The 22,798-nt window shown below is 48.8% G+C and overlaps 1 protein-coding gene across 1 annotated transcript in view; it reads left to right on the plus strand.

Moving 5' to 3' along the window:
* The first annotated feature begins 2,523 nt into the window (after positions 1–2,523).
* The window catches only part of scrib (scribble planar cell polarity protein), a 185,157-nt gene continuing 164,882 nt past the window's right edge, over positions 2,524–22,798 (plus strand). Inside the window, exon 1 of the mRNA XM_060825755.1 lies at positions 2,524–3,053. Coding sequence (XP_060681738.1) covers positions 2,895–3,053 — 159 coding nt within the window. The 5' untranslated portion in view covers positions 2,524–2,894. The remainder of the gene's footprint in view (positions 3,054–22,798) is intronic.

Below are 22,798 nucleotides of genomic sequence, written 5' to 3' on the forward strand. Positions count from 1 at the left end.
TGTTCACTGGGGAAGACACAAGCAATCTCCCTGAGGTAACAGTGGCTGAAGGACCTGAACTTAAGGGAATTTATATTTGCTAGGAATTGGTGTTGGAGAGACTGTTAGGTCTGAAGGTTGATAAGTCCCCAGGGCCTGATGGTCTACATCCCAGGGTACTGAAGGAGGTGGCTCGAGAAATCATGGATGCGTTGGTGATTATTTTCCAGATTTCGATAGATTTGGGGTCGGTGCCTGAGGATTGGAGGGTGGCTAATGTTGTACCACTTTTTAAGAAAGGTGGGAGAGAGAAAGCAGGAAATTATAGACCAGTTAGTCTGACCTCAGTGGTGGGAAAGATGCTGGAGTCTATTATAAAGGATGAAATTACGACACATCTGGATAGTAGTAACAGGATAGGTCAGAGTCAGCATGGATTTATGAAGGGGAAATCGTGCTTGACTAATCTTCTGGAATTTTTTGAGAATGTAACTCTGAAGATGGACAAGGGAGATCCAGTAGATGCAGTGTACCTGGACTTTCAGAAAGCCTTTGATAAAGTCTCACATAGGAAGTTAGTGAGTAAAATTAGGGCGCATGGTATTGGGGGCAAAGTACTGACTTGGATTGAAAGTTGGTTGGCTGACAGGAAACAAAGAGTAGTGATAAATGGCTCTATTTCGGAATGGCAGGCGGTGACCAGTGGGGTACCGCAGGGATCCGTGCTGGGACCGCAGCTTTTTACAATATATATTAATGATATAGAAGATGGCATTAGTAATAACATTAGCAAATTTGCTGATGATACTAAGCTGGGTGGCAGGGTGAAATGTGATGAGGATGTTAGGAGATTACAGGGTGACCTGGACAGGTTAGGTGAGTGGTTAGATGCATGGCAGATGCAGTTTAATGTGGATAAATGTATGGTTATCCACTTTGGTGGCAAGAACAGGAAGGCAGATTACTACCGAAATGGAATCAATTTAGGTAAAGGGGCAGTACAGAGAGATCTAGGTGTTCTTGTACACCAGTCAATGAAGGTAAGCATGCAGGTACAGCAGGTAGTGAAGAAGGCTAATAGCATGCTAGCCTTCATAACAAGAGGGATTGAGTATAGAAGCAAAGAGATTCTTCCGCAGCTGTACAGGGCCCCGGTGAGACCGCACCTGGAATATTGTGTGCAGTTCTGGTCTCCAAATTTGAGGAAAGACATTCTGGCTATTGAGGGAGTGTAGCGTAGGTTCACGAGGTCAATTCCTGGAATGGCGGGACTACCTTATGCTGAAAGACTGGAGTAACTGGGCTTGTATACCCTTGAGTTTAGAAGACTGAGAGGGGATCTGATTGAGACATATAAGATTATTAAAGGATTGGACACTCTGGAGGCAGGAAACATGTTTCCGCTGATGGGTGAGTGCCGAACCAGAGGACACAGCTTAAAAATACGGGTTGGACCATTTAGGACAGAGATGAGGAGAAACTTCTTCACCCAGAGAGTGGTGCGTGTGTGGAATTCTCTGCCCCAGAGGGCAGTGGAGGCCCAGTCTCTGGAGTTGGATAGAGCTCTCAAGGATAGTGGAATCAAGGGTTATGGAGATAAGGCAGGAACAGGATACTGATTAAGGATGATCAGCCATGATCATATTGAATGGTGGTGCAGCCTCGAAGGGCAGAATGGCCTAGTCCTGTACCTATTGTCTATTGTCTATTGGGTAGGCTAAAGGATATTAAAGTGGACAAATCCCCAGGACCAGTTGGGATCTATCCCAGGTTGCTGAGGGAGGCGAGAGAGGAAATAGCTGGGGCCCTGACAGATATCTTTGTGGCATCCCTAAATACAGGTGAGGGGCTGGAGGACTGGAGGTTTGTTCATGTTGTCCCCCTGTACAATAAGGGTAGTAGGGATATTCCAGGTAACTGCAGACCAGTGACCCTGACGTCAGTGGTGGGAAAATACTGAGGGAGATATACCCTCAGCCCCGCCCCTTCCCCTCAGGACCACCCCTTCTGTCAGCCCCGCCCCTTCCCCTCAGGACCACCCCTTCTGTCAGCCCCGCCCCTTCCCTCAGCCCCACCCCATCCCCTCAGGACCACCCCTTCCCTCAGCCCTGCCTCTTCCCCAGCCCCAGCCCTTCCCTCTGCCACGCCCCTTCCCTCTTCAGGCCCTCCTCATTCCTGAGGAAGGGCTCATGCCCGGAATGTCGACTCTCCTGTTCCTCGGATGCTGCCTGACCTGCTGCGCTTTTCCAGCAACACATTTTCAGCTTCATCTGCAGTCCTCACTTTCTCCGAGATCACCTGAGCCCCGCCCCTCACCGCCCCGCACCGCCCCGCCCACACACAACCCCGCCCCGCCGACACTCAGCCCCGCCCCTCACCGTCTCGTCCCCGCCCCTTACCGCCTCGCTCCCCACAACCCCGCCCACATTCAGGCCCGTCCTGCCCACACAGCCCCGCCCCCGCCCCTCACTGCGCCGGCTCATCCTCAGCCCCGCCCCCTAGCCTTGACCTCACCAAGATGGCGTTCGGTCCGGTTGTTCGGAGACGTGATGAGGTCAAGGCAGCACGTACAGCGTGAGTGCGTCACCACCGCCGGTTGGATCGAGAGCCCGGGGCCCGGGGACTGACCGAAGGAGAGGCCCCGCGGCGGAGGCTCGGGCCCGGGGGACTGACCGAAGGAGAGGCCCCGCGGCGGAGGCTCGGGCCCGGGGGACTGACCGAAGGAGAGGCCCCGCGGCGGAGGCTCGGGCCCGGGGGACTGACCGAAGGAGAGGCCCCGCGGCGGAGGCTCGGGCCCGGGGGACTGACCGAAGGAGAGGCCCCGCGGCGGCGGCGGGGAGTCCGCGCTGTGGGAGTGAGTGTGGGTGTGAGCGGGAGCGGGGGCAGGCCCCAGGCCCCGGGCCCCAGGCCCCGCCATGCTGAAGTGTATCCCGCTGTGGCGGTGTAACCGACATATCGAGTCGGTGGACCGCAGGCACTGCTCCCTGAGCGGGGTCCCCGAGGAGATCTACCGCTACAGCCGCAGCCTGGAGGAACTACTGCTGGACTCGAACCAGCTGCGGGAGCTGCCCAAGGTACCGGGGGGGGGGGGGGAGGGGGGAGAGAGTAGGGGGGAAGAGAGGGGGGAGTGGGGGGAGAGGGAGGAGGAAGGAGAGGGGTGAGGGAGAGAGGGGGGAGGGGAAGGGGGAAAGGAGGGGAGAGGGAGTGGGGGAGGGGAGAGAGGGGTGGAGGGGAAAGGAGGGGTGGGGAGGAGAAAGAGGAGGGGCAGAGAGTGGGGAGAGGTGGGGCGGGGAGAGGAGGGAAGTTGGGAAGGAGAGGGAGGGGGCAGATGGAGAGAAGAGAGGTTAGAAAGGGGAGGGGAGAGGCAGGGAGGGAGAGGGCAGGGTTGGAGAATGCAGGGGGAGGTAATAGGGAAGTGGTGGAATGTAGAGGGAGGGTGGGATAGGGAGAGGCGGGCAGATGGCTGTGTAGCGGCAGGGAAAGGGGTAATTAGGTCAAGCAGGCAGGTAGAGGAAGTTCAGGGGCAAGGGAGACAGGGAGAAGGGATATGAGTGCAGGGGAAGTGTGTGGCAGGAGGGGGGATAGGGAGATGTGTTGTGTGGGGGAGATGGAAATAGTATGAGAGAAGACTTTAGAGAGATGCATGCAAGTGGGGAAGGGGTCAGTGACCTTTGGGTGGGAATGGAGGATGAATGTAGGCAAGAGCATCAAACGAAGGGGAGGGGAGGAGGAATGAGGTGAGGAGAATGGGAGGAAGGGCATGAGAAGAGTGAGGATGGGGTGCTCTCCCTCTGAGGTCCCAGGTGAGGAGTTTCCCACCCCTTTCCCATGCCTGAGGTCTGGCTGAAGGAGTGGTATCATCACCAGTTCACATATAGCAATGAATTGAGTTTACCTTGAGTCTCTGTTTGAGGATAAAATATTAAACCTGGAGACATCCATGATTTCTGATTAGTTTAAGTCTCAGTTCTGAATTTTTGTTCCCCACTTGCTTTATTTCCCATTGTGATCCTGCCAGATGGTAGTGTTCATTGCAACTCTTCTCTCAAGTGAATAAGTCTCACAGAAACCTTTTCCTCAATTATAACCTGAGTTCCATTGCTGACAGTTGTGAACAGCGCGGTCGCTCAGTGGTTAGCACTGCTGCCTCTCAGTGCCAGGGACCCAGGTTCAATTCCAGCCCCAGGCAACTGTCTGTGTGGAGTTTGCACATTCTCCCTGAGTCTACGTGGGTTTCCTCCTACAATCCAAAGATGTGCTGATTCAGTGAATTAGCCATGTTAAATTGTCCATAGTGTTCAGGGATGTGTATGTTAGGTGCGTTAGTCTGGGGTAAATGTAGAACAATAGGGTAAGAGAATGGATGTAGGTTTGCTCGCTGAGCTGACAGGTTCATTTTCAGACGTTTTGTCACCATACTAGGTAACGTCATCAGTGAGCCTCTGGTGAAGCACTGATGTTAGTGACCCACTTTCTATTTGTGTTTAGGGTTCCTTGGGTTTGTGCTGTCATTTCCTGTTCTTTTTCTTAGAGGGAGGTAAATAGGATCCAACTCAATGTGTTTGTTGGTAGAGTTCAGGTTGGAATGCCGTACTTAGAGTCATAGAGATGTACAGCATGGAAACAGACCCTTCGGTTCAACCCGTCCATGCCGACCAGATATCCCAAACCAATCTAGTCCCACCTGCCAGCGCCCAGCCCATATCCCTCCAAACCCTTTCTATTCATATACCCATCCAAATGCCTCTTAAATGTTGCAATTGTACAAGTCTCCACCACATCCTCTGACAGCTCATTTCATACACGTACCACCCTCTGCGTGAAAAAGTTGCCCCTTGGGTCTCTTTTATATCTTTCCCCTCTCACCCTAAACCTATGCCCTCTAGTTCTGGACTCCCTCACCCCAGGGAAAGGACTTTGTCTATTTACCCTATCCATGCCCCTCATACTTTTGTAAACCTCTATAAGGTCACCCCTCAGCCTCCGACGCTCCAGGTAAAACAGCTGTTCAGCCTCTCCCTGTAGCTCAGATCCTCCAACCCTGGCAACATCCTTGTCAATCTTTCCTGAACCCTTTCAAGTTTCACAACATCTAGGAATTCTCATGCGTGTTTCTGTTTGGCTTGACCTAGGATGTTGTCCCAATCAAAGTAGTGTCCTTCCTCATGTAAGGATACTAGTGAGAGTAGGTCATGTTGTTTTGTATTAGTGATGCTGGAAGAGCACAGCAGTTCAGGCAGCATCCAAAGTGCAGCGAAATCGACGTTTCGGGCAAAAGCCCTTCATCAGGAATAAAGGCAGTGAGCCTGAAGGGTGGAGAGATAAGCTAGAGGAGGGTGGGGGTGGGGAGAAAGTAACATAGAGTAGTTGCAGTGGGAGAGGGACTCCCTGAGATTCTTGTAGTGAGAGGTGGAAAACTTCTTCAAGGCAGGCACGAGGAACTTTGTCACATTGAAGTCCATTTGGATCATATCCACTGCTCTGCTCTCATCTATCCACTTTGTTACTTCAAAAACCCTCAATCAAGTTTGTGAGACCGGGGTGGCTCAGTGGTTAGCACTATTGCCTCTCAGCACCAGGGACCCGGGTTCGATTCCTGCCTCGGGCGACTGTCTGTGTGGAGTTTGTGCGTCCTCCCCGTGTCTGTGTGGGTTTCCTCCAGGTGCTCTGGTTGCCTCTCACCATCCAAAGGTGTGTGGCTAGTTGATGTTTGTGTATCCTAGTGGCTGGTTTTCTGCCTGTTTGCCCAGTGTAGTGTTTGTTACAGTCCTTGCACAGTATTTTGTAAATGATATTAGTTTTGCTTGTCTGTATAGGGTCTTTCAAGTTCATTAGCTGCTGTTTTAGTGTGTTGGGGGGTTTGTGGGCTACCGTGATGCCAAAGGGTGTGAGTAGTCTGGCAGTCATTTCCGAGATGTCTTTGATGTAGGGGGGAGTGGCTAGGGTTTCTGGTTGTGTTTTATCTGCCTGTTTGGGTTTGTTGCTGAGAAATCATCAAACTGTGTTTATTTGAATACACGATGTCGGTGATTTTCCTCTGCTCTGCGTCGTTCCTCTGTGCTGCAGTGTGGGGTGGCTCGTTAATATAATGTTCTAATGCAGCTTCGTGTGTGGGATGTTGGGATGATTGCTTCTATAGTTCAGTATTTGGTTCAATATTTGAATATATTCAAAAAGAATGTGTACCCAATGAACACAGCCCGCCAATTCTCAGCAACAAACCCAAGAAGTCGGAGTAGTCTGGCAGTCATTTCCGAGATGTTCTCGAGGTAGGGGAGAGTGGCTAGGGTTTCTGGGCTCATTTTGTCTGCTTGTTTGGTTAGCTTAATCTGAGCTACAACTCTTCTCATGGTGGGGGAATGGGTCTGGGTGGGTTACTGTTCGGAAGTCGGTGTGGAATTGTTGGGCCAAGTGGCCTGTTTCCACACTGTCGGGATTATATGAGTTGAATGTGTGCTGTGAGGAGCAGGGCAGTGGGAGATACAGTGGCAGTAATTATGAATTACCCGTTCTGTCGAAAGTGTCACAACTGATTGTCTAGTTTGTTTAAACAAACATCCTGAGCTAGAGAAAAATTATTGTGGCGCAGTGGCAGTGTCCCTACCTCTGATCCAGAAGGTCTGGGCTCAAGTTCCACGTGCACTTCAGTAATTGCATTTTGAAAGAGCTTGCTTTTAAAAACCGTGTCAGTAACCATGGCTGAGTGGTCCTATGTTTGAGATTCAGATCTGTCTGCTTCGCACAGTTTCTTTAGAGGATAAAACAGAGATTATGCTGAGAAACTTAGCAGTGCTGGTAGAGAGGAACAGAGTCTAGCATGCCTTCAGAATTGAAAGCCGTTGCAAAATAGAATCTATTTTAAAATTTTGGCGGAGAAGGAGCAGGAGGATCGATGACCTCTACCTGGTTTCTGCTATTGTACTGCAGCTGTAATCCAGGCAATGCCCTCTCCATTGGAGCTGGGGGCTTTATGTATAGCTTACCATGACAGTCAAAACAGTCAGATAAAAACAAAATATTGCATCTCCAGGCCCCTGCTCAGAGGCTGCACTCTCCTCTTTACACTTACTTATTTCTCCAAGTGTTGAAGACAGTTTTTGTCTCCTTTCCCCAGCTTGTGGCTTGGTGCCCACTTTGCTGATTATTGCCCTATCTAGTATGTTGCAATGTTTTATTGGATTGAAGACATGATTAAAGTTATAAATGGTCATTGTGATACTGATGACCCAACAGGAGAAAGTGAGCAATGTAGATGCGAGAGATCAGAGTCAAAAAGTGTGGTGCTGGAAAAGCACAGCAGGTCAGGCAGCATCTGTGTAGCAGAAGAGTCAACGGTTCAAGCATGAGCCCTTCATCAGGAGTTTTTTTGTGGGGGAGGGGCAGCGAGATAAATGGGAGGAGGGTGGTGCTGGGGAAAGCTAGCTGCGAATGTAATAGGTAGATGAAGGTGGTGGTCCCAAGGTGGAAGATGAAGTACTCTCATCTGCTGTGTCCATTGCCCTCGATGTGGTCTCCTGTGCATTGGGGAGACAGGATGCCATCTTGCGGAATGTTGCAGAGAACATCTCTGGGGCACACGCGCCAATCAATCCCACAGTCCTGTGGCCCAACACGATAACCCCACTCCTACCCGACCAAGGACAGGCAAATCCCAGCTACCCAATGCCTATAGGAAGAATGCCTCATCTTCCAACTGCACGGGATCAATGTGGATTTCACCAGTTTCCTCATCTCCCCTCCCCCGAGCTTGCCCCCAATCCACCCCCCAACTCAGTACTGTCCTACCTGTCCATCTTCAGTCCCACCTATCCACTGCACCCTTCACTCCGACCTGTCCCCATCAGCCCCCACCTTCATCAACCTATCGCATTCCCAGCTACTTTCCCCCTCCCATTTATCTCTGAGCCCCCTTGGATCCCCCCACCCCACCCCACATTCCTGATGTAGAGCTTATGCTCAAAACATTGAGGCTCCTGCTGTACGGATGCTGCCTGAACAGCTGTGCTTTTCCAGCACCACACGTTTTGACTTGCCCAACAGGCTGACTGATGAACACCAGCTTTGTATTAACACGGTGCTTCTTGATGTCTCAGGTGGTGTTTTAGCAGCTAGTGCCATTGTCTTATCCTGATAAACTCTGAGTTCAGCTTGACATGGAGGTTCACAGGTTGCAATAAATCCCAAGTTCCCATCAGGCTGGTGACTGACATGAATTGTACCTGGTAAGTAGTGTCCAGCACACAGCCTGGCTGCTCTGTAACAGGCAACAGGCAACAGGACAGACGCTGGGATTCATTGGCTCAACATTTCAGTCCCTGAGAATCCTGATATCAGTCTGTCGGCTGGTAGAGTGGTGAATCTGAATTCATTTACACAGCTATGTGGATCTAAACAAATGATGTCAGCTCCAAGCAGCTCCCTGTTTAGGTTCAAGGCTACACAGCTATAAGAAGCAATTGAACGTGTTCAGGAAGCCAAAAGGGGTTAAACCTCCTGTTAGGTACATAACTGAGACTGCCATGACTTGCTGTCATGTCATTTCTACATCAGATGGTCAGCGCTGAGGGAGCTCTGCACTGTCCAAGGGTCAGCGCTGAGGGAACGCCGCACTGTCGGAGGGTCAGCGCTGAGGGAGTGCCACGCAGTCGGAGGGTCAGCGCTGAGGGAACGCCGCGCTCTGAAGGATCAGCACTGAGAGGGCGCCGCACTGTCGAGGGTCAGCGCTGAAGGGGGTCCGCGCTGAGGGAGTGCCGCACTGTTGGAGGGTCAGTGCTGAGGGAGTGCTGCACTGTCAGAGGGTCAGCACTGCAGGTGTGCAGTCAGAGTTCCCAATTGTTTATTGTGGTTCAAAGACAAATATAACTCCAGAGCCTCCAAGGTAATGGTCTCTAGATTACTCCATGAGCCTCAAGCAAATTTGTGTGGAGTAAATAAGACGATATCTGATTCATAGGGCACTGACACTCGTACATGGTCCACTTACTGCTTTATTTTATCCATCCTGACACCACTAGGTTAGTACTTCGGAGTTTACATTAATTAGTGGAGGGGAGTGTTCAAATAAAGGAAAGTGTAAAAAATTGAAAAGAAATGAGAGTGTGGTGTTGCAGCATGGGGAAGAAGTGAAATATAATCCACAATGTTACAGCAAGAGGTGGAAAATCTACACTGAAGAATATTGTAGAAATTCAAACCAGAGTGAGTAATATTGATAATCTGTGAAAGTTGAATGTATTTTATCTGAATGCACACAGCATTTGTGATGTGATGTGGAGGTGCTGGTGTTGGATTGGGAAGTCACACGACACAGTACCAGGTTGGAGCTGGGGGTAGACCTGCAGGACTCTAATCTGGTGTCGTGTGACTTCGAGCATTTGAACAAGTGTTGATGGCAGAAATCAAATGGTGTGAATGTGACTTGATTGTTATTCCAGAGACGTAGTTGCACGCTATCAGGAGCTCATCATTCACGAATATTTGATAGTTTGGAAGAACTGATAAAATAGAAAAGCACAGAGGGTAGCCTTGTTCACAAAATGGCATTGGACCCTATCAGGAAATCATGGAGGAATGTAAGGAGGCATTCATCATGAGGTTTTTATTTGGCATAATGATAGGCAAGTCAGGTGGGACGGGTGACACGGGAGCTACATTTGTAGAGTGCGTTTGTGGTTGTATCTAGGAACAGGCTGTTTTCAATTTAACAATGTGTAATGAAATATGGTCAATAACAGATCTCATAGTTAAGGATCCTTTAGTGGTAGTGTTTCAAGTTCAGTTTTGGGAAGATCACCTCGGGTCTCAAACCAGTGTCCTCAACTTAAATGCGGCAATTACAGAGGGGTGAAGAAAGAGTTAAACTTAGAAAAGTACAGCACAGAGAAGGCCCTTCAGCCCACAATGTTGTGCCGAGGATTAATCCTAATCTAAAACAAAATAACCTAACCTACACACCCCTCAACTCACTGCTATCCGTGTGCATGTCCAGCAGTCGCTTAAATGTCCCCAGTGACTCTGCTCCCACCACCACAGCTGGCAACGCATTCCATGCATTCACAACTCTCTGCATAAAGAACCTACCTCAGACATCCCCTCTATACCTTCCTCCTAATACCTTAAAACTATGATGCCTCATCCCAGTCAATCCCGCCCTGGGCAAAAGTCTCTGGCTATCAACTCTATCTATTCCTCTCATTATCTTTGTATACCTCGATCAGGTCTCCTCTCTTCCTCCTCCTCTCCAGAGAGAAAGGTCTGAGCTTATTCAACCTTCCTTCATAAGGCAAGCCCTCCAGTCCAGGCAGCATCCTGGTAAACCTTCTTTGCGCCTCTCCGAAGCCTCTTTATCTTTCCTATAGTAGGGCAATCAGAACTGGACACAATATTCCAAGTGTGGTCTCACCAGGGACTTGTAGAGCTGCAGCAAAACCTTGCGGCTCTTAAACTCGATCCCCCTGTTAACGAAAGCCATAGATGTCTGCAATGAGCTGGAAAAATAGACAAAAGGGAAGGTCAGTGGATGAGCAGTTGTCTCAGTAGATATTTCATAAACCATCTAAAATTTATTCTGGTGAAAAAGGACTTAGATTCATACAGCATGGAGGCAGACCCCTCAGTCCAAGTCATCCATGTTGACCATGTTCCCAGCTGCCTGCTCCTGGCCCAGGTCCCTCCTTACCTTTCCTATTCATGTATTTATCCAACTGTCTTTGCAGTGCTGTAACTGTACCTGCATTGCCACTCCCTCTGGCAGTTCATTCCACACATAAACCAATCCGTATAAATTAAACGTTTCCCTTCATGGCCTTTTTGAGTCTTTCTCCTGTTACCACGGTGATTATGAAGGCGATCAGGTGAACTAACCAATTAGAAAGTAAGGCAACCTAGTTGCACAAACTAAGCCAGAGGATTAGAAATTGTTTAGGAGCCATGATCTGATCGCTTTATAATTAATAGAAAAGGGAGAGAATTGATTGTGAAAGTAAATTGGCATGGAATATTTGATTTATTACTGTCACATGGACCTTGGTACAGTGAAAAAAAAATTGTTATGCTTGCAGTATCGGTAGATCATACCGTACAGAGATCATGGGGTGATCGAACGGAGCGAGGAATACAAGGAAGGTGCACAAAAAGCAAGATCAACATTTGGTTTGAAATTTGAGGGGTCTATTCAGCAGGCTGATAACAGTGGGGAAGGAGCTGTTGGTGTGTGTGTGTTACCACACGCCATGAGAAAGGAAAACCGACAACTTCTGCAGGTCCAGAGGAAACTTGATCACCTGAAGGATATGGGCGGGGAATATTTCATTCGGTTAATCAAATGCTGGATAGCGTAGTTAGCCAATGTCGGGACCTTGTGATCTTGTTCAGATAATCCAAAATACTGGATAATCAAGGTTCTTCTGTATATAAAAATGGAGAGCTGTGGGAATATTGCAGATTTATCTGGACAACTAATAATGATGTGGGGAAACTGGGAAATGACAAATCATTTAAAACGATATTTTGCTTGGCCTTCATTGTAGCAGAGGCTATAAACATCTCAAAGATATCCAGTTAGCAATGGGCGGGAATATAGTAATCTGTACCGCAGGTAACAAACTGAAGGCAGACAGCTTCCCATCTGAGCTGGATCTGATGGTTTGCTTCCAGGGGTTTTAAAGGAAGTGGCCACAGAGAGTGGAGGCATTGGTCGAAATATTCCAGAATTCACTAGATTCTGGAAGTATCCTGGTGGATTGAAAAATTGCTATTGTGATGGCCCTGTTCAAGGAGGGAGGGAGGTGGAAAGCAGGAAACGAGACACTAGGTGGTCTGGCATCTATCATTGGGCAATATGCTGCAAATGGGTTCCATTGTTAAGGAAGGACAAATTAATGCAATCAGAGATTTAGGATGGTTTTGTGAAAGAGAATTTCCAAAGTTCTTCAAGAATGTAACAAGTGGGGAACTGTTAGATATAGTGTATTTGGATTTTTAGATGGATTTTGATTCGGTTGCACAACATAGGAGCCCATGGTATTGTGTGGGAGTGTATTAGCTTGGTTTGAGGATTGGTTAACACCGAAGACATTCGGGATTAATAGTTACTTTTCAGGTTGGAAAGTTGTAATTGACGGAATGTCACAGGGATCAGTCCGAGTCTCTCAAAGGTTTATTATCCGTATCAATGACCTGGAGGAGGGGGTAGTGTTTCTCAATTCAGTCAATCACCATAAAAAATACAGAAAATAAAATAATCCTGTCTTTACAGATGCTATGCTGCCTTTGTTAGATGTTTGCTCATTAAGGATCTGTATTCGTTTGTTTTTCTACCAAAAAGATAAAGTCCCCGTTGTCCTACTGGACTAATGGACAACCCTAATTAGAAAGCAGTGACTGGGCATAGAGATGTACAGCATGGAAACAGACCCTTCGGCCCAACCCGTCCATGCCGACCAGATATCAAAACCCAATCTAGTCCCACCTGCCAGCACCCGGCCCATATCCCTCCAAACCCTTCCTATTCATATACCCATCCAGATGCCTCTTAAATGTTACAATTGTACCAGCCTCCACCACATCCTCTGGCAGCTCATTCCATACACGTACCACCCCCTGTGTGAAAAAGTTGCCCCTTAGGTCTCTTTCATATCTTTCCACTGTCACCTTAAGCCTATTCTCTCTAGTTCAGGGCTCCCCCACCCCAGGGAAAAGACCTAGTCTATTTATCCTATCCAAGCCTGTCATGATTTTATAGCCTCTATAAGGTCACCCCTCAGCTTCCGCGCTCCGGGGAAAACAGCCCCAGTCTGTTCAGCCTCTCCCTGTAGCTCAAATCCTCCAACCCTGGCAACATCCTTGTAAATCTTTTCTGAACCCTTTCAAGTTTCACAACATCTTTCTGATAGGAAGGAGACCAGAATTGCACACAATATTCCAACAGTGGCCTAACCAATGTCCTGTACAGCTGCAACATGACCTCCCAAAATCTGTTCTCAATGCTCTGACCAGTAAAGGAAAGCATACCAAACACCACCTTCACTATCCTATCTACCTGCAACTCTACTTTCAAGGAGCTATGAATTTGCGCTCCAAGGTCTCTTTGTTCAGCAACACTCCCTAGGACCTTACCATTAAGTGTATAAGTCCTGCTAAGATTTGATTTCCCAAAATGCAGCACCTCACATTTATCTGAATTAAACTCCATCTGCCATTTCTCAGCCCATTGGCCCATCTGGTCCAGATCACGTTGTAATCTAAGGTAACCTTCTTCGCTGTCCACTACACCTCCAATTTTGGTGTCATCACAACTGTGCCTCTTATGCTCGCATCCAAATCATTTATGTAAATGACAAAAAGTAGAGGACCCAGCACCGATCCTTGTGGCACTCCACTGGTCACAGACCTCCAGTGTGAAAAACAACCCTCCACCACCACCCTCCGTCTTCTACCTTTGAGCCAGTTCTGTATCCAAATGGCTAGTTCTCCCTGTATTCCATGGGATCTAACCTTGCTAATCAGTCTCCCATGGGGAACCTTGTTGAACGCCTTACTGAAGTCAATATAGATCACATCTACTGCTCTGCCCTCATCAATCATCTTTGTTACTACTTCAAAAATCTCAATCAAGTTTGTGAGACATAATTTTCCACGCACAAAGCCGTGTTGACTATCCCGAATCAGTCCTTGCCTTTCCAAATACATGTACATCCTGTCCCTCAGGATTCCCTCCAACAACTTGCCCACCACCGAGGTCAGGCTCACTGGTCTATAGTTACCTGGCTTGTCCTTACCACCCTTCTAAAACAGTGGCACCAAGCTTGCCAACCTCCAGTCTTCCAGCACCTCACCTGTGACTATTGATGATACAAATATCTCAGCAAGAAGCCCAGCAATTACTTAGGAGAAAGTGTAGACTGCAGATGCTGGAGATCAGAGCTGTAAATGTATTGCTGGAAAAGTGCAGGAGGTCAGGCAGCATCCAAGGAGCAGGAGAATCGACGTTTTGGGCATAAGCCCTTCTTCAGGAAATCCTGAAGAAGGGCTCATGCCTGAAATGTTGATTCTCCTGCTCCTTGGATGCTGCCTGACCTGCAGCGCTTTTCCAGCAACGCTTTTCCAGCAACACATTTCCAGCAATCACTTCCCTAGCTTCCCACAGAGTTCTAGGGTACACCAGATCGGGTCCCCTGACGGTGATGGTTTAACCTGAGGGTCGTCCGTCCCCTCAGGCAGGTGGAGCGATTGACAAGGAGATCCTTCAGTGACCTCAGCCAGTTGAGCCTGTGCTGCTGGTGTCACTGCATCACAAACCAGGCGTTCAGCCAACTGAGCTTCCCTGTATCGTCAGCAAATTTAATGACTCTACCTTGTGTTGCTTTGTCTGGGTTATTTATAGAAAGTCTAATGTTGAGACCCTCAGCACTGACCCCGGTACCTCATCACAATACATTGGCAACCAGAAATTGACCCATTTGTGCCTATTCTGTTTCTTGTTTGCAGTCAATGACATCTGATGGAGTAATGGAATAAGGTATAAGGTGGTGACGCAGCTTGAAATTGGCTGGTATGGATGGTGGGCATCACAGAGATGCAAGGGGCACATTCATAGATATCTTTCCTATTGAAAAGACAGGCAGGTGGGCAGAGGGGGAGGGATTGCCTTATTAGTACAACATGAAATTAAATCAATAGTAAGAAATGCAGTAGGGTCAGGTGATGTCGACTCTGTGTGGGTAGGATTGAGGAACTGCAAGGTGAAAAAACCCATAGTTGGAGTTATGTACAGACCTCCAAACAGCAGTCAGGAGCTGGGGCGCAAGATACTCCAGGAGATAGAATAGATGTGTAGGAAAGGCAAAGTTACAGTGATCATGGGGGATTTCAGTGTGCAGGTGGACTGAGAAATCAGGTTGGCAGTGGATTGCAAGAAAAGGAATTTGTGGAGTGTCTACAGGATGGCGTTTTGGAGCAGCTTGTGGTGGAGCTCATTAGGAAACAGGCAGTACTGGATTTAGTGTTGTGCAATGAGGCAGGCTTGGTAGGGGAGCTTAAGATGAAGGAACCTGTAGGAGGCAGTGAGAGTAATATGATAGAATTCACCCTGCAGTTTTAGAGGGAGAGGATAGAATCAGAGGTAACGGTATTACAGCTGAATAAAGGCAACTACAGAGGCATGAGGGAGGAGCTGGGTAGAACTGACTGGGAGAGGAGCCCAGCAGGCCATTCCTGATGAAAAGCTTATGCTTAAAGCATTGATTACCCTACTCCTCGGATAATGCCTGACCTGCTGTGCTTTTCCAGCACCACACTCTCACCTCTGATCTCTAACATCTGCAAGCCTCACTTTCTCCTGGTTGATTTCAACCCTACAGCGAAGCCTCCTCCAAGGATGCCTACCTTAAAGAAGTTCTCCTCTCTCTACATTCCTGATGAAGGGCTTATGCCTGAAACGTCAATTCTCCTGCTCCTCGGATGCTGCCTGCCCTGCTGTGCTTTTCCAGCATCACACTCTCAACTCTGATCTCCAGCATCTGCAGTCCTCACTTTCTGCAAGCAGGAAAGACAGTGGAACAGCAATGGCAGGAGTTTCTGGGAGTACTTCAGGAGACACAGCAGGGATTCATCCTGAGGAAAAGGAAGCATGGTACAGGGAGGATGAGGCAACCGTGGCTGACTAGGGAAGTTCAGGGTCAGCATAAAAACAAAAGGGAAAGCAGATAATGTGGTGAAGGGCAGTGGGAACCCAGAGGATTGGGAAGCTTACAAAGATCAACAGAGGGCAGCAATAAAAGAAATAAGGAGGGAGAAGTTTAAATATGAGGGTAAGCTAGCTAGCAATATCAAGGCAGACTGAGAGAGTTTCTTCAGTTATATGAAGGGCAAAAGAGTTGGGTGGCTGGAAAATGATGCTGGAGAGATAGTAGTAGGGAACAAGGAAATGGCAGAGGGACTGAATAATTACTTCATGTCAGGGGTGGCACGGTGGCTCAGTGGTTAGCACTGCAGCACCAGGGTCCCAGGTTCGATTCCAGCCTCGGGCAATAGTCTGTGTGGAGTTTGCACATTCTCCCCGTGTCTGCGTGGGTTTCCTCCCACAGTCCAAAGACCTGCAGTTTAGGTGGATTGGTCATGCTAAATTGCTGGTAGAGTTAGGTACATTAGTCAGGGGTAAATAAGGGGAATGGGTCTGGGTAGGTTACTTTTCGGAGGGTCAGAGATGCTGCCTAACCTGCTGTGCTTTGACCAGCAACACATTTGCAGCTGTGATCTCCAGCATCTGCAGACCTCATTTTTTACTAGTTGGGCCGAAGAGCCTGTTTCCACACTGTAGGGAATCTAATTTAATCTAATTAGTTTTTATGGTGGAAGACATGAGTAATATCCCAAAAGTTAAGAGAGTGAGGGGTCAGAGCTGGGTCTGGTGGCCATCACCAAGGAGAAGGTGCTAGAAACACTGAATGGTCTGAAGGTGGATAAATCACCTGGAGCAGGTGGTTCTAAGGGAGATAGCTGAAGTGATAATGAAGGCATTACTGGTGATTTTTCAGGAATTGCTAGAATTGTGGAGGATCCCAGACAACTGGAAAATCGCTAACATGACACCCCTGATTAAAAAGGGAGTAAGGCAAAAGATAGAAAATTACAGACCGATTAGTCTAACCTTGATCATGAGCAAGATCCTGGAATCCTGGATACTTTGGAGTGCACTGTAAAATAGGTCAACGTCAGCATGCTTTCATCAAGGGGGGGTCGTACCTGATAAATCTGTTAGAATTGTTGGAGGAGGTAACGAGCAAGTTAGACCAAGGAGACCTAATGGACGTTATCTGCCTGGACTTCAGGAAGGCCTTTGACAAGATGCTGCACAGGACGCTGCTGAGTAAGCTAAGTGCCCATGGTGTTAGGGGGAAGGTGCTAGCACAGATAGAAGCTGGGCTGGCTGACAGAAAACAGAGACTGGGATAAAAGGCTCCTTCTCAGGATGGCAGCCGGTGACAAGTGATGTTCCACAAGGCTCAGTGTTAGGGCCACAACTTTTCACTTCATACAATAACAATCAAGATGAAGGAACTGAGGGCATTCTGGCTCCGTTTACAGACAACACAAAGATAGGTAGAAGATCAGGTAGCATTGAGGAGGTGGGGAGGCTGCAGAAGGATTTGGACAAGGTAGGAGAGTGGTCAAAGAAGTGGCAGATGGAGTACAGCATGGGGAAGGGTGAGGGCATGCACTTTGGTTGGAAGAATGGAGGTGTGGACTATTTTCTAAAGGGGGAGAACATTCAGAAATCTGAAGTGCAAAGAGACTTGGGAGTTCTAGTCCAGGATTCTCTCAGGGCGAACTTGCAGGTTGAGTCAGTAGATAGGAAGGCAAATGTAATGATGGCATTTATTTTGAGGCGACTTGAATATAAAAGAAGGGATGTATTTCTGAGGCTCTATAAGACTCTGGTCAGACACCATTTGGAGTACTGTGTGCAGTTTTGGGCCCCATATCTCAGGAAGGCTGTACTGGTGCTGGAGTTTTGTCAGAGAACGTTCACGGGAATGGTCCCAGGAATGAAAAGCTTAACATACGAGGAATGTTTGAGGACTCTTGTCGATATTTGATAGAGTTTAGAAGGATGAGGGGGAATCTAGTTGAAATATACAGAATGCTGAATGGCCTGGACAGAGTAGATGTTGGGAAGATATTTCCATTGGTAGGAGAGACTAGGACCCAAGGGCACAGCCTTAGAGTAAAGGAAAGACCTGTTAGAATGGAGATAAGAAGAGATGTCTTCAGCCAGAGAGTGGGGAGTCTATGGAATTCACTGCCACGAGGGCTGGGGAGACCACGTCGTTGAGTGTACTTAAGACGGAGATAGGTAGGTTCCTGAGTATCAAGGGTTATGGGGGGAATAGGGTTGAGAAACCTAACAGCCATGATTGAATGGCAGAGCAGACTCGATGGGTTGAATGGCCTAATTTCTGCTCCTTTGTCTTATGGTCTTATTAAATACTTCTGGAAATTTAGATACAGTACATCCACCCACTTCCCTTTATCTACTTGTTACTAATTCATGGAACTCCAATAAACTGGTGAAACATGATTTCTCTTTCACTAAACCATGTTGATTCTGCCTGATCAACTTGAACTTGGTGCCCTCTTACCATGTCTTTAATAATAGTGTCTAATATTTTCCTATGGATGCAGTTTTTTTTTAGATTAGACTTACAGTGTGGAAACAGGCCCTTCGGCCCAACAAGTCCACACCGACCCGCCGAAGCGCAACCCACCCATACCCCTACATTTACCCCTTACCTAACACTACGGGCAATTTAGCTTGGCCAATTCACCTGACCCGCACATCTTTGTGACTGTGGGAGGAAACCGGAGCACCCAGAGGAAACCCACACAAACACGGGGAGAACGTGCAAACTCCACACAGTCAGTCGCCTGAGTCAGGAATTGAACCCGGGTCTACAGGCGCTGTGAGGCAGCAGTGCTAACCACTGTGCCACCGTTCCGCCCACAACGTGCCCCACCGCCCGTTTCCTGCTCGCTCGCTCTCCTTTTTAGAATAAAGGAGTTAACATTCACTATCTTCGAATTTATTGGAACCTTCCTTGAGTCCAGGGAATTTTGCAAAATTAAATGTTTGCATTGGCTTGTTCACCAGCCACTTTTTTGAGTGACCCTCCAATGAAATCCATCAGCACATCTCAGTCTTGAATCAGTGGCCCTTTATTCTGAGACTATGCCCTCTGGTCCTAAACTCTCCCATGAGGAGCAACATCCTTTCAGCATTAGCCCCTCAAGGATTCTCAATGTCCCCTTCAAACCACCTCTCGTTCTTCTAAACTCTAGTGAGTGGAGATCTAACCTTTGTTCATAATCCAAGTGCATCTTCTCTGAACTGTCTTGAATGAATTAATATCTTCCCTTTCAGTAAGGGACCAAAACTGCTCTGATTACTCTAGCTCTAGCCTGACCTGCACTTACCTTTGTCAATCATTGCACAGGTTATAAGAGCAGGGAGGTTATGTTGACGCTGTACCGGGCTTTGGTTGGGTAACAGCTGGAGTAGTGTGTGCAGTTGTGATCTCTGCTCTGTGGAAGGGTGTGATTGCACTGGAGGGGATGCAGTAGAGATTCATCCGGATGTTTCCTGGAATGGAGCATTTCAGTGATAGGCTAGATAAGCTCAAGTTGTTTTCTTTGGAGCAGAGAACCTGAGGGGGGACCTTGTAGAGTGTACAAGATTATTAGAAGCATGGACAGGATAGATAGGAAGCAGATGTTCTCCTTAGTTGAAGGGTCAATAACAAGGGGGCATAATTATAAAGTGAAAGGTAGGGGATTTAAGGAAAAGGTTTTTTTTCACCAGAGTTTGGTGGGGGCCTCAGAAGCACTGCTTTGGGTGAGAGTTGAGATGGGAAACTTCACAATCTTTAAACATATGTGGTCGGGCACTTGAAATATCATATCATTGAAGGTAGTGGGACTCTTATTGATCTAGTTCAGTTGGAGACTTGATGGGCAGTTGAGTCTCTTCTGTACTCTTGGAATCTGTGATTTCCCGTTTCATTTTCCTACATGCTGATAGCTTCCAGAATTGGGGAAGTTGAGAGGGCAGAGCTATTGATCCGGGATTAAATATTCCGCTTTTGGACCGGGGGCTGGCCAAAGTTCTTGAGAGTGTTGAGGGTGTGGAATTTGATGTCAGCTAGTGATTGACTCAGAAACCCCGCCAACGCTGAAGGTTAGATAATGGAGTCGGTTCAGGGTGGGTCTTCCTGCACCTTGCTTCGTCAGGCCTGCCTGAGCAGAGTGACAGTGACCTTTCATGTGTGCGGTGTTTGGGAAGAGATGTCTGCTCGTTATTGTGAAGCTTAAGCCAGCAGCTGATTGTGTTGCCTGGCCTCCCTGGTCCCAGTGTAATGTGGGGAAAGTCAGACCCCAGCCCCAGTGGCTGTGGAAGGTGGTGAGCAGCTCTCCAAACATGAGGCCCCCCCCTTTTCACTCTGTCTGACTGAGCAGGCACCAGGAGATCGCACTGGGACAATGGGTGCTTTTCTTACTGCCATTTGAATTTGCATTGGAAATTCATGCTTTAGAATGAGAATTTGGGAGTGAAATGTCTCTCAGCAGTCTGTTTCCAAGCTGGACGGTGTGGGTGTGTGCGTGTGCGCGTAGATGCAGTAGTTGACGTGATAGTGAAGTACTCCAAACAGCTTAGTGAGAACAATGACTGACTACTGGGATGGAAATCAGTTACCGATGTGCAGGGTTGGTGTGTCTACATCAGGGATGGTGTGTGGCAGCTTCTCTCTACAAAAACACCCTCAAACCCTAACCACAGCCCACCCCCTGCAGGGACACGAAACCAGCCCCAATGTCACCCCCACCCCCGAGGGACAGAAACCCAGCCCCACTGTCACCCCCTCCCCCTGAGGGACAGGAACCCAGCCCCACTGTCACCCCCTCCCCCCAAGGAACAGGGGCCCAGCCCCACTGTCACCCCCCACCCTGAGGGACAGGAACCCAGCCCCACTGTCACTGCCACCCCCTCCCCCTGAGGGACAGGAACCCAGCCCCACTGTCACCCCCTCCCCCTGAGGGACAGGAACCCAGCCCCACTGTCACCCCTCACCCCTCCCCCTGAGGGACAGGAACTCAGCCCCACTGTCACCCCCTCCCCCCAAGGAACAGGGGCCCAGCCCCACTGTCACCCCCCACCCTGAGGGACAGGAACCCAGCCCCACTGTCACTGCCACCCCCTCCCCCCAAGGGACAGGAACCCAGCCCCACTGTCACCCCCTCCCCCTGAGGGACAGGAACCCAGCCCCACTGTCACCCCTCACCCCTCCCCCTGAGGGACAGGAATCCAGCCCCACTGTCACCCCCTCCCCCCAAGGAACAGGGGCCCAGCCCCACTGTCACCCCCCACCCTGAGGGACAGGAACCCAGCCCCACTGTCACTGCCACCCCCTCCCCCTGAGGGACAGGAACCCAGCCCCACTGTCAACCCCTCCCCCTGAGGAACAGGAACCCAGCCCCACTGTCACCCCCTCCCCCCAAGGAACAGGGGCCCAGCCCCACTGTCACCCCCCACCCTGAGGGACAGGAACCCAGCCCCACTGTCACTCCCACCCCCTCCCCCCGAGGGACAGGAACCCAGCCCCACTGTCACTCCCACCCCCTGGGTTTGAATTACCCTGCTGCCCCTTGCCCCGGCCTGCCGCCCCTGATTGCTCTCCTCTGTCCTTCCCATTGGACAGACTGTGGCTGACCGTTGTCCCATTAGGAATGAGGTGAAGGCTGCAGGTACTGTTCAGGCAGTGCTGCTCACTAGTTCATTATGTATTGCACCCACCTAGCCCCTGTCTGGTACAGTTGGCTCTGCTTCATTTCCTGAAGTGCATGTCCTGGAGCTGGAGATAGATCTTTCACATTCCCCCGATCGAGAGGTTCAAAATGCAATTCACCAGACAATCAGCCTGCTGTCTGCAGAGCTGATTCCTTACTGCCCGACTTAATGAGGTGTGGCTAATGACTGTGTTCTGCAACTAGCAATAGTAGTGTCAGGCAGGAGGAATTTGTCGTTTCCATCATGTGTACACTGAATGAGGGATCATGGCTGAGGCAGCACATCATACAGTCTCTCGCCCCCTTCGATCTCCCCACAGGCAGTGGGAGAAGGCCATTCCGGATTTGTAGAATCCATGTGTGTAGAGGAATAAAATAACAAGGAGCAGACACTGGACAGAATAGGCTGACGACTCCCTAAAAGCAGCTATAGTTTTGGAGGTAATGAGGATATGTAACAAAGGCAATACAGTAATGATGGCTGAGATGAGTATAGTTAACACCGGATCCATGCCTATGAGAAATAAATATGGGATATCCAAAGAGAGTTTGCTGTATTGCTAATGATATTAATGAGAAAAAAATAGAAGCTAGATAGAAGCATGTAGAGTCATACAGTGCAGAAATAGACCATCCTGTCTACCATGGAAAACTGAGCCAGTCCCATTTGCCTCCATTTGGCCCACGTCCCTCTAACCCTTTCCTATCCATAGACCTGTCCAAGTGTCTTTTAAACATTGGAATTGGACTTGTCTCTACCACTTCCTCTGGCAGCTGTGCCACCCTCTGTGAATAATACCAGCGTTGGAAATCAGGAAGCAGACGAGAGAGCCAAGGCTGGAATGAGGACGCATGAGGAATGGATGGCCGGCCACACGGGAGCAGTTAGTGAAATGTTCATGAAGCATGCTAATAGTGGGATTAGTGAGGGATAGAGTGAGGCCCTAAGGAACAAACAGGACAAGCTGCTCACTAAAGCAAAGGATAAGATATAAATATTTGGCGTCTGTCTTTACCAAATTAGAAAATGGTAACTGTGGCCCAGTTCAAAATCTGAACATTGATTGATAAAGAAGAGGTGCTTAAAAGGGGGCAGCATTCCAAGCTGAAGAAGGGCCCGCCCAGATGGGTTCCATCCTCGGATGATCAGACGGGTAAGAGACCAAATTGTGGAGTCATTAACAGGAATTTTCCAAGCCCCTCTGATCACAGAATTAGTCCTGAGGGATTGTCATTATTTAAGAAAATGTGAAAGGAATATACAGTCCTGTCAGTGTGACATCAATAGTGGGGATTCTGGATCAGTGGTGCTGGAAGAGCACAGCAGTTCAGGCAGCATCCAAAGTGCAGTGAAATTGACGTTTCGGGCAAAAGCTCTTTATCAGGAATCAGTTCCTGATGAAGGGCTTTTGCCCGAAACGTCGATTTCGCTGCTCCTTGGATGCTGCCTGAACTGCTGTGCTCTTCCAGCACCACTGAT

The sequence above is a fragment of the Hemiscyllium ocellatum genome, chromosome 5 (genome assembly GCF_020745735.1).
Source record: "Hemiscyllium ocellatum isolate sHemOce1 chromosome 5, sHemOce1.pat.X.cur, whole genome shotgun sequence".
NCBI lineage: Eukaryota > Metazoa > Chordata > Chondrichthyes > Orectolobiformes > Hemiscylliidae > Hemiscyllium > Hemiscyllium ocellatum.